Source organism: Hydra vulgaris, chromosome 11, assembly GCF_038396675.1.
Source record: "Hydra vulgaris chromosome 11, alternate assembly HydraT2T_AEP".
In the NCBI taxonomy this organism is placed as follows: Eukaryota; Metazoa; Cnidaria; class Hydrozoa; order Anthoathecata; family Hydridae; genus Hydra; species Hydra vulgaris.
Window position 1 is genome coordinate 36,480,124 of NC_088930.1, and position 12,377 is coordinate 36,492,500.

The following is a 12,377-nucleotide window of genomic DNA, read 5'->3' on the forward strand; positions in this document are numbered from 1 at the left end:
ACTAATGCCCTAATATTCACATAAAAACTTATATATTCACATAAAAACTCATATAAAACATGCTTATAAAAAGTAAAATATTGATATTTTGGTTAATTTTTAATGTTTTGAATTTTAGAAAATTTACTTTTATTAATACTTACATAACACTAAATAAACTATAAATATTCCTCTTACTTTTAAAATCATTAATATTTACTGCATGTTGATTACCTGTACTTACCAGCAAAATAAAAAAAGTGAACAAAATAAAACAAATTACCATTTTATAATTTATTAGGAGTAAGTGAAGTACAAGGAACGATATCTTTGCAATCTGCATCTGACAAAAAAAACTAGATACGTCATTATTATAGCTTTATATATCTTATGACATTAACTGACTGGCCTGTGTATCTTAGTGATCGGACATTTTATATACGAGATAGTGCATATGATTCATATGTTTTGCTAGAGGCAGCAAATGTTCCTGATAATTACTTTCAACATGATGGTACTCAATTTATATTAAGTAAACAGAGTTCAATCGCAGAATCAAGCTTTAAACTTCTTGTATGTGGTGAGATGTTACTATTATTATTTTTTTTTAGATATACATACAAATTACATATATATATTTAGAAAGAGTTTATTTATTTAAGATTGTATTTGTTATGTAGTTAAATATGAGATTTGCATTCAGTTTAAAACATAAGGATATCAGGCTTGGACGGGAATGGCGTGCGATTACGCGCTTTGTTTAACCACACACATAAAAAAAATTTACATAATTTGACCACGGTTGCTTAGACGTTTTTGACAATATGAAGTTAGGTTTTTTTAAAGCAGTTGAGAAATGGGTTAAAAAAATATTAACAAAACTAAATTAAAAGGAACATTAAATAAATATAAAAAAAAAAGAATATTAACGAAAAAGATAAAAAAAACTTTAACTAAACTAAAAAAAATCGAACTCGAGGCAATAGTTATTTTAAGTTATGTTTTTACGTTTCAAATAATTAACTTTTATCTTCTGTGATGTTTTATAAAAGTTTCAGAAACGCGTTTACAAATCACTTTTAACGACCATTTAATAAATAAACAAGAGTATTATATATATTATTTAGTTATATACATATATATATATATATATATATATAATATATATATATATATATATATATATATATATATATATATATATATATATATATAAATATATATATATATATATATATAAATATATATATATATATATAAATATATATATATATATATATATATATATATATATATATATATATATATATATATATATATATATATATATACACCAAGATTTAATAACTAAATCTATTTTAAAGTCTTTTTTAAATAGTAATTTTCAATCGTTTCAAGCAATGATTTGTAAAAAAAAAAAGCAATTAGAAATAGTTTTTACTAAGCAAATTCTTTCAATTATTACATTATTACAATGCAATGTTATAATTTCATAAACAAAAGAAATTAGGTTATTAAAGCGTTTTGCAGCGAGTGGAAGATTTGTACAGATTAAAAATTAAATATAAGTTTAAGTATTGAAGGTTTTAAAAATAGCATCGGCGGCAAAAATAATTAAATTTAATAAGCCAATATCAAAGAGCTTAAAAACATTTCTGTTGTGGGGGAAAGAGGAATTTATCGGTTACACTGAAGAAAACGGATTAGTTATCAAAATATGGTGTAAGGTTTGCGCAAGAAACAAGTTTGCTATTTTAAGTGATCGTTCAATTAGAGGAGTAATGGTTGGTTCTTTGCAGGCGTTTATTGAGGGACTAGTGTGGTAACAAAACATCAGGTAAGATTAAAAGTAAAAGCTCATTTGAATTTGCAAATACAGTAAATAATTTCAACTAAGTTTTTCCTTACTTTATTCACAAATATTTAGTACAATATTTTTCCTGCGATAATTTATAAACTTGTCTTTATATTAAGTTTTTAGTTTTTAAATTTTGATTTTTAAAATAGGTTGATCGTCATCTTGAAGGTCATATCCATAAACTGGCGCTGGAAATCGATAAGAGAAACCCAACTGAAGAAACTGGAATAGGCCACATTATAAATCCAGATAACCAGAACTCTTTATATAATAAGCAAAACATTTGTGAAGCGTATTTTAAGATGATAAAAACAGCATACGAAATGGCTTTAAAACCAAGCATGCCCCATAGTCATTTTGAAGTACTTATCAAATGCCAAAGACTTAATGGTGTGCAACTTGTAGAAGGAAAAGGCCACAATCGAGCAGGTAATTCATTTTTTAAATTAATTTGATATTATTTAAGAAATTAACAAAGATCAAATTAATTTTCATTTATATTTAGCACGTCAATTTATCTCCTGCATTGCTAATGCCATTAAAGAAAAAATTGCTAAAATTGTTAAAGAGAAAAACTTTTTCTCCATACTTTCTGATGGCTCTCAAGCACAAAAAACAAAGGATGAGAAAGAGTTGGTTCTTGTTCGTGTTGAACAAGATGGCATACCTGCTTATCTTGTAGTATCTTTACTAGAGATGAACAGTTTGGGTGGTGTGAACGCTAATACCATTAAAAAGGCTATTGACAGCATTTTTAATGAATCAGGAAATATTCCTTTAACTGCAGATGCATATAAAAATAAACTTGTCAGCGCTACTTCTGATGGAGCTAGCGTTAACTTAGGCATGTATAATGGGGTCTTAACTCAAATGAAAAACAACAGAACATGGCTAGTTAAAATGCACTGCGTGAACCACCGTTTGGAACTGGCAATTAAAGATAGCGCAAGAAATATTGTTCAATATAGAGATTGTGATCAATTTTATACTACCATATTCCATTTATTTCGCAATTCTGGAAAATTAAAAAGTGAAGTTAAAAAAGCAGCAGAGGCACTAAATATTACATATTACACCTTGCCCAAAATATCAGGAACGCGCTTTGTTAGTCACAGAAGACAAGGATTGACAAGATTGGTACATAACTGGCCTGCAATTATTGTAGGCTTTGACAACGCACTTGTCAATCGCAATACCACAGCAGAAATGCGCGCTAAACTTTTCAATATCTCTAAACGTTTGCATGACTACCGACTGTTATGCATGTTTTGCGGTTACTTAGACGTCTTAGAGAAATTGAGCCCGTTATCATTGATTTTCGAAAAAAAAACGTTGATGGTGCACGAGGTAAAATCAGCCATAGATCTAACTAAGGATTACTTGGTTGAATTAAGTAATGAAACAATAGATGATATACTTGATTCATATTTACTAAAATTTAGAATCAAGTACAAAGATGATACAACTACTCTTGTTTCTTCTTATTTCAAAGATGGCCAGGAGTTAAAAAAAACAAATGCAGAATTTGTTGACATTGAGCTTTACGATATGAGTAACATTAACTTTGATAGTATTAATGCTGCTATAGAAGTTAGAAAAACTGCAGTCAACATCATTAAACCATTAATAGACAATAGATTTAGTTCGTTGTCAAACACGGTCTTTGAATCAATGAGTTGGTTGGATCCCCAATTTTGGACAGCAGACAATATGTACGGCGATGCTAGCATCTCTTTATTAATAAGGGAATTTAAAATTCCTTTAGAATACGCAGGATTAAAAGTTGAAATAGTTCTTTCTGAATGGAATGCTTTTAAATTATTAATAAACACAGAGTATAAAGGAGTTACAACGGCGCTGCTATGGGAGAAAATTTTTGTTTATTATAGAAAAACCTGCCCAAACCTTCTTCTTCTTGTTGAACTAATAATGTGCATTTCTTGCTCAAACTCGTCTGTGGAACGGATTTTTAGTATACTAACCCTGATACTAAGTGATCGTGGTTTAAAAATGAGCAACCAGACAATGAAAGACGCAATATTGATAGCCGGGAATGATCCAAATTTGACCGTAGAAGAACGAGATGATATTTTGAATAGTGCCCTGAATATATACCTAAATAAACGCAGGGGGTTCGCCTTGAATCAATGGAGGGCACTGATGCTGCACTAGAAACAATCGATAGTTCCGACGAAAGCTCCATTGACGACGAATATAGCTCAACATCTGAATCGGACTATTAAAGTTATTGTATTTGTCTTCTCAATTCCGTTTTTTTTAATCCAACAAAATACATTTAAAAAAATCAGAGCTTTTACATTTATCATAAAATATACATGCATGTCGTCCATAAAGGCTGTCACAACAAATATTAATTATAAGTAAAGATCATTAACTCTCTTCCGCGGATATTTTCATTCAAAAATAAAACACTATAATACTTTTAAAATCACTGCGCGAGAGTTCAAATAATTTCTAACTTCTACCTATTAGTTCAACTGAGCGTGACGTCTATTTTTGTCGACTTCTTATACAATAAAAAAAAATTTCAAATATCATTCTTGGATATTTTAAATACAAAGTGTCCACTTTTAAGAATCATTGCAAGTAACTAATCGATTTATTTAAAAATGTTTTATATATCGTATTTTATTATTATAGTTTAAAAAAATAGTAATAGTATTTAAAAATCTTCACGTAATATAAAAGTTTTTAAAAAGATCAACAATCAACTTGAAATACAATAAAAAGTTATTTCTAACGCTATTTAAACAGTTTTTTATCAACTCATTTCTAAAACTTAAAAGCAACCGTGGTTATATTTTCAAAAATTTATATAATATGCGTGGTCAAACCAAGCAGTTGATCGCACGCCATTCCCGTCCAAGCCTGGGATATAGAATAAAATAAAGATTTGTTTATATCAAGTCCCTTTTTTTATTTCAATTTAGTATTTATTATGGTAATTTTAAAATCTAGATATTTTATATAGTAGTGCCCTGTGTTAAGGCAGACGTCGGAACAAGCTCGGATGCTGACATCGGACCGCTGTCAAATTTGTCCATACAGAATCGAGTTGGACCGCCATCGGCCAGCCAATAGTTTCAGCAAAATATTTCATTCAAACCATTGGCTAGCCGATGGCGGTCCGACACAATTTTGCATGAACAAAAACAATGGCAGTCCAATGTCGATACCTGAGCTGGACGCGATCATTCAAAAACACAACAGATTTGGATCAGCCAGCGGACGTAAATCTTTAGATTCAAACTTACATTAGATTGATGTAATAAGACAGATAAAAATCTATGAAAAATAGTATTAGGCAAATAATATATAAAACGCAAGTGTAAAGCAAAATTATATATTTTTAAATAAAGTAATTTTTTTTTAAATTTAATCTTTTTCATCAAACAAATCAGATTTTCAAACATGCAATAATTATTTGGGGGCTGATAATCGTTGCCGTTAAGTGCAGCATCTAAAAAAATTAGACATTAATTTTTGCATATCAATAATTATAAATGAAATACATAATCAACTATAACATAGTTAAGGTAACTCATTATTATGAGAAAAATAAGTATTAATTATAATTAACATTCATTTTTCTCATATCAATGAGTCACCTTAACTTTGTTATGGTTGATAATGTATTTCAATATTTCATTGCACATTGAAACCAAAATTAGGATCAATGTGTACAATCACTGACTAGATAATATTTTGTATGTAACATACATTCCACTAAATAACCGATGAACAAAACTATAGTTTTACTCATCAATTACTTATTGGACCATTAGTGGCAGTTGCCAAAGGTTGCTAACCAGTATATCATTGTTACAAAGTTGTCGTCTTGCATCAACAGATGCCCCAAATGATCTACTAAGTAATAGACTAGCAAAACTCCAATCAACCGTTCAAAATGCCTACATGTCCATTGTAAATCCACTACAATAATGTTAGCTAGGTATAAACATTAACGATAAATGAGTCAAATTAAATTGATTAAGTCAAATTAAATTCGATTAAATGAATATCATAAGATGGAAAGTTTAGTATTATAATTATTTGAAATAATTAACTTTCCAACAACTTCATTATATTTACCAAAAGTAAAATTTTTTTTTTTTTGTTAAATGTTTATTATATAATTTTAAAGATGTTATAAAAAACCTAAGATTGATAGAAATATTGTCATTCTCTTCAGTCAAAAATAACATTTTACAAAGATATGTTAATAAAGAAACAGGCAAGACAGTTGATGTTTGTGTCAAATCTCAGTGGAATTCATTGAAAACCATGCTCAAACAATTCCCTCAAATAAAGGGTTATATAAATAAAACTTTAAATGAAATAGGGGAACAAAATATTTTAGAGGAGAAAATATCAACTTTAAAAGAACTGTTAGATTTTTTATAACCCTAGATACTGCAATAAAGAAGTTAAGTAAAGGTAAAACGCTTTCGACCGCCGAAGGCGTTTATAAATCTATATTAGAAAGCTTAGATCTGTTACAAACGAGTTTAAGTATAAACTTACTATAATGTATAAAAGCAAATGGGTTAACGTTGAAATAAAATCTTTATGACATTAATAATCTTCTTAGAAAGAGGGAATATTCCTCATTCTAAATTAATATTTTGATTATACTTCAAAATTTGCCGCCATTTCCTTAGCAGTAGAAATATTTTAAAAGGGCTCATACATCTAGTGATAAAAGTAACAGTATCAAAAATAATAAGATTGAGAAAGTTTTAAAAGAAATTGAAGGTGAAAGTGTGTTTGAAAGTGAGCTTGAAATGCTAATAATTTTCTGCAGCAATAACTGAAGGCAGTGATTTTCTCAACTACCATGTTGAAGGTAAGAGCAGCATAATTACTACATTGTTTAAAAAGATTTTATGCTTTTAAAAAACACAAAAACAATAAATAATTTAAGTATATTGTTTAACCCACTTTTAACAATAAAATCAACATTTACTGCAAGTAAGTTTTTTTAATTGCAGATCTAACAAGGACAAAAATTAGACTCGCTAAAAAAAAAAAAAATCCCTAAAAACTTCAGTTTTTCAATAATCTTTCCAATAATTTTTCAAATATGCATTTTTAAAAATGAAATAAATTTAAATAGTTTAATTGCTTTATAATTTTTCAGATTTAGATTTTTAATGTATATAACTTGAATACATAAGTTAAATTTAATTATTGCATTAAAAACAGCATGAATACTAAGTTCCATCTACCATCTTCATTTTTTTTAAATTTCGAATCCGTATATCCGGTATTTCTGATATATACAAATTAATGATATATTATATAAACTAGATGTCTAACTTTGATCCGAAAAGTGAAAATCGCATTTTGCCTTTTTTAAAAATGGCGGATTAAATTTGTAAACAAATATTTTTCTTTTCTTAAATGAAGTAAATATATTTTAAATTTAAATACTATTTAATACACACTTCGGTTTCAGCTTTTGCCCTTTTTTCAAATGGCTAACTATTGTTATAAACAAAAAAAAGCGGTTTTTTTTTCATCCAATTAAATCCCACAAGTTAGACATCTAGTTATATAATAAATCATTAATCCAAATAATTTGAGTTTTAAATATTTAATATACAGATAGTCATTACTGTCAGATAATTGGAAACCCTAGTTTTTACCCATATTTGCTGATGGACAGCCTGTACTTCTTAAATATTGGTAAGCAGAAGGTTTTGAATAAAAAGAAAATTAAGGGCTTAGTAAAATTATCAAGGCATGCTTAAGTATATTCAGTAGTCCTCCTGTTGAGCAATCATTCTGCATGATGAACACCATAGTTAACAAAACCGTCTTATTACTTTAATGTACTCGTTACTACAACTTACTTAATACTACAATGTACATATTGTTTCTAAACAAAATCACAGCGTAAGGGTACTTTAAGAGAAAAGATATATTGCAAGACCCACTTATCAAAAATATCTGTGGTCATTTACAAAATGCAAGCAAACATTAAGTATCATTAAACTAAAGGTAAAATTAAAAAATGAAACCTGCTACTGTCTTGTAGAAGGCCTTCTAGTCAAAGACTTTAAGGATAAACAGAATCCATTTGTTAACCAGCATTGCATCCCTTCTTCATCTATTAGTCTGGCATAGTGTATTTGTAATACATTGTTTCCTGTCTAGGATTAAATGCATGGGATTTGCTTGTGTTTTTGTTTTTATGATTTATTATGGCAACTTATTTTATTATCTCTCCTAATGGGAATACAGATCTAAAACTCAGTTTTGAGGTTCTGAATCTAGGAATTCTGAAGATAGCTCTCAAAAGACTGATCAATCAACAGCTGTAAAGTATCAGAGTACTAACATTGCCATGTTGTGCATGGATGGTGTCCCTGTTTGTACTTTTGGTGTGCATTGTTGAGGCTACATTTGTAAACCTTTGCTATGGCTTATATATTCATTTTTTATAACTCCTTCAAATATTTTGCATGTTATTGATGTTACTGATACAGGTCTGTAGTTAAATGCATTTAACTTACTTTTTTTTTTTTCAATTACTGTCACATTTGCTGCGCACCACTCTAGAGGCAGATTACTTGACTTGTAAGGTGATTTGTAGATCAACATAAGCGGTAATGCTACTGACTTTACACATTGCTTAAATAAAATAGAATGAAATTGTCTGCACCAACCTCTTTGTATTTATTTAGCATTTCAAATTAATTCAGAATATTTATAAAATCAATAAAATTGTTGTTTAGATCAAGTTTGTGACTTATTACTTTATCTACTATTACTGGCATTGTGCTGCTTTTGTTTACAAAGACTCTGTGAAACTGGTTGATTAGAACTATGTGCAACCCCATTTCGGTTATTTGAATTGTACCATTAGAATTCAAAATGGCTTTAATTGATTGCTTAGTATACTTCTGACTGTTAATATATTTGTATAGAAATAGAGATTATTATCTAAATAAGTTTATTCTTTAATAAAATAAATTATTTTATTAAATATGTTTATAAATAATGGATAAATAAAAAAAATATTACATCAATTTAAACAAAGTTCTTGCTTAGGTATAAAAGATCATATCAAAGTTATGTATTGCCAATAATAAAAGTAATAAACTTTCACAAATTTTTGATAAACGGTATAAAAAATATAGTTCAAAAACAGAATTCAGCAAAACAATTTTATTCAAAAGGTGTGGTGCCCAATAAGCAATACAAAATCAAATAAAATTCATTTGACAAAAAGGTTCATTTAAAAAATCAGTATTTCTCAAATTTTATTTGTTGATAGGTCTCGGAGTAAAAATATCTTTTAAGACAGATGCGGACAAGTCATTTTTCCACATGTATACAAAGGATAAAACAATATATATATATATATATATATATATATATATATATATATATATATATATATATATATATATATATATATATATATATATCTTTAGTTCGTATATATTTAAAATTCTCATTTCAATAAAATAATGTTTTGTGCGAGAAAAGCAATTGCAATGCAGATTAAACGGATTGCATGTTTCTGACGGCAATAAAGACGTTAAAACTTATTTTTTCTGTACAACTCCAAGCAATATTAGCATAATTCAGATAACTGTGTATGAATGAATAATAAAGTTTGAATAATATTTTCTTATTGAGGTATATTTGTGCTTTATGGCAAAAACTGCTTCTTGGAAAGCAAATTGAATAAGGTCCACTTTGTTTTATTAGTATTTAGAGTTAACTTGTTACACTTAAACCAATTTGATACATGTCTACGCTTGTTGTTTATTGTTTTAAAGGGTTCAAAGATATCACTGTTAAATAGGAATAAGTTAGTATCATCTGCAAACATAATACTTGATTGTTTAGAGGCTTTATTTCAATCATTAATATAAATTAGGAAAAGGAGTGGCCCGATAATTGAGCCTCGTGGGACTCCATATTAGGGTGGCCTGAAAATTTTTTTTTTCGATTTTTGGTTCGCTATACTGCAGAAAACATGCATCAAAAGTATCTAAAAAAAATTAAAAAAATTATACTAATAATTTACATCTGGAGCTAGCGCATTGTACTTGAATATTTGAATAAATACTTGCTTTTTATCATTTTCGTAACAAAGTTCGCATTTGAGTATTCCCAAAATGCGCTGCAAAATTGGTCTGTTTCTTGCCACAACAACTTGTTTTGGTATAATTTTGTTTTGATTATTTGATAATATTACCCAATCTGTCATGGCTGTTTTTAAAAAAATTACTCGTAGGGAATTGCTCGATTTTTGGTCATCCAATAGAATTGTCTGTAAATAAACTTCCAACTTTTGAAGAAGTTCTTAAGTATTGTTTTAATGAAAATTACAAACAAAACAAAAAAGTCATTATTATTGTTTGATGTCTCGGCGTGTAAGTGTAAAATAACATTAGGCTGCAAATGTGAAATGGTCACTGAAATTTTTGAATGCAAGTGTTATCTGTAATTGAAAAAAGAAAAAAAAATCACCATCATTGAACTAAAGTTTTTTTACTTCCAAAGAATGCATGGTATTAGTAAAATTGGAAGTGTTGAAGTAAAAGAAACAAAAAAATAATACGGAGACACGATAAGAAATTTGCTGAACTTAAAAGAACTCTGCCCACTATTAATCTAATATCGTAACATTCATGCTCAAACCATTTAGATGAAATACTAAAGAGTTTCAAAGTGATTTAATCTAACTTTAAGTTTGATAACTTAAGAATTTAAGCTAACTAACCCATCATGGCTGATGCAGATAACAGTGGAAAGTACTGCTCTGGCTAGCAATTCCTAGGGATTATCAGACAGAGCAACGACAGCTATTGCGTCAAGTGTTTTGCAAGATTTTGGTATTAAAACCAATTATGATTACAGTCTTGTTGTTGACAAAAATAAAATTAGAAGAGCAAAAGTGGATAACCGTTCACAACTTCAAATGCAGAGCAAGGAAAAATATAACCCACTTCAACAACTGTATTTTGACGGGAGGAAGAACAAAACTGCAGTGGTTGAAAAACTTAAATTAAAACAGTTTCGACGAACCATAAAAGAGGAAAATTCTCAGTTTTACAAAAACCAGCTTCCGTGTACGTTGGTCATGTTTTACTAACTTCTGGGTCTTCTGATGAAATCGCCAGTAGCATTATTATATATTTGAGTGAAGCTGGTTTTTCATTTCACAAACTGGATGTAATTAGATGCGATGGCACTGTTACTAACAAGGGATGGAAATCTGGTGTTATTCCCACAATTGAAAAATATGTAAAAAGACCACTGCAGTGGGGGATTTGCCTCTTACACTTCAATGAATTGCCATTCCGGCATTTATTTCAAATGTTAGATGGAGAAGCGACAGGCCCAAAATTGTTTCGATTGCAACCCAAAGCAGTTCGATTGGCACACAGCTTAATAAGTGTGAGAAATTACTAGTTGTAAAATTTGTCAGTGTCGATTGTGAAATTCCAGAAATTGACTGCATAATTTTAAGCAAAGATCAGCAGGTCTTGTTGGATATAAGTTCTGCTAAGAAATCAGGCAGTTGTTCTGAAGATTTATTTGTTTGTGAACCTGGAACACTTTCACACTCAAGGTGGTTAACAACTGCAAACAGAGTTTTACGTTTGTATTGACATGCGGTAGTGGTGTAGTGGTAAAGCGTACGTTTGACATGCGGTAGTGGTGTAGTGGTAAAGCGCTCGCTTCAGAAGCGAGAGGTTCCGAGTTCGATCCCCACCACGTCCCTGGTAGTACCGCGCTCAACTTGTTTCTCCGCGCAGCGGCCTTGTTTGTTGAGGTTCGTGTTTCGGAGTTATAGAGTTGAGAGAGGGTTATAACCACTATTAAGTAACCTCCTCATCTGTAGTGGCCTTCATGGCCTTGAGGAGGTGAATAACAAAAAAAAAAAAAAAAAAAAAAAAAAAAAAAAAAAAATTTGAGCCTTAATACCCCAACAGAGGAGCATAAAATCTTAGTTTCTTTTCTTTTAAATCATATGTTCCTGGATGGTTTCATATAAAAAAAGTAAATACTTCACAAATAATGTAGAACATGTATTTGAAATGATAAAATTGTTGAAGTTCCTGCCTAATGATTTGCTAAAAGTAAGAGACCCAGTAATTGAGAGAAACACTTTTTGCACATTCAGAAAACTTGCTTTTAATAATGGTAGTAGACAAACAGGTTCATATTAGGGAATTAGATTTTAGAAGAACTTTAAAGACAAGAAGCCTATCTTCTCAAAGAAAGTTTATCAGGAGTTTTCAACCACGCAAAGTTAATTTCTTTGTTACCGACTATACAGAGATGATTGACTGGAACTGGAACTAGGCTTTTGTGCCACCTTTGCTGCGAAGACTCTTAGATAAAGATATTTGGTCAAAGATCCAATCAGGTGAAACAATGATTAAGTTAACAACTCAATTGAACCGATGCAATTATCCATGGGTACTAGAAAATCAGTATAAAGAAGATTTGGTCTTTTATCAATAAAAAATATATATATTCATATATATTT

At 29.3% G+C, this 12,377-nt stretch overlaps 2 protein-coding genes across 4 annotated transcripts in view; both read left to right on the plus strand.

Annotated features, from left to right (window-relative positions):
- The window catches only part of LOC136087618 (uncharacterized), a 110,334-nt gene that overhangs the window by 73,803 nt on the left and 24,154 nt on the right, over positions 1-12,377 (plus strand). For all 3 annotated transcript variants that reach the window (XM_065810932.1, XM_065810933.1, XM_065810934.1), the window contains one exon: positions 281-559. In XM_065810932.1, the coding sequence (XP_065667004.1) occupies positions 370-559 (190 nt within the window). In that variant the 5' untranslated portion in view covers positions 281-369. The remainder of the gene's footprint in view (positions 1-280; positions 560-12,377) is intronic.
- Positions 836-11,493, plus strand: LOC136087440 (zinc finger protein 862-like). Its single transcript, XM_065810212.1, has 6 exons — positions 836-839; positions 1,576-1,796; positions 1,987-2,266; positions 2,343-3,969; positions 10,739-10,837; positions 11,310-11,493. Exons 1-6 carry the CDS (start codon positions 836-838, stop codon positions 11,491-11,493), a joined length of 2,415 nt encoding a protein of 804 aa, XP_065666284.1.

Bases quoted from the DNA above. Each gene is read 5' to 3' on its own strand.
- LOC136087440 (XM_065810212.1), top strand. The intron at 3,970-10,738 runs GTTCGCCTTGAA...TTATGATTACAG, and splicing joins TACCTAAATAAACGCAGGGG to TCTTGTTGTTGACAAAAATA. The intron at 10,838-11,309 runs GTATTTTGACGG...AAAATTTGTCAG, and splicing joins TATAACCCACTTCAACAACT to TGTCGATTGTGAAATTCCAG.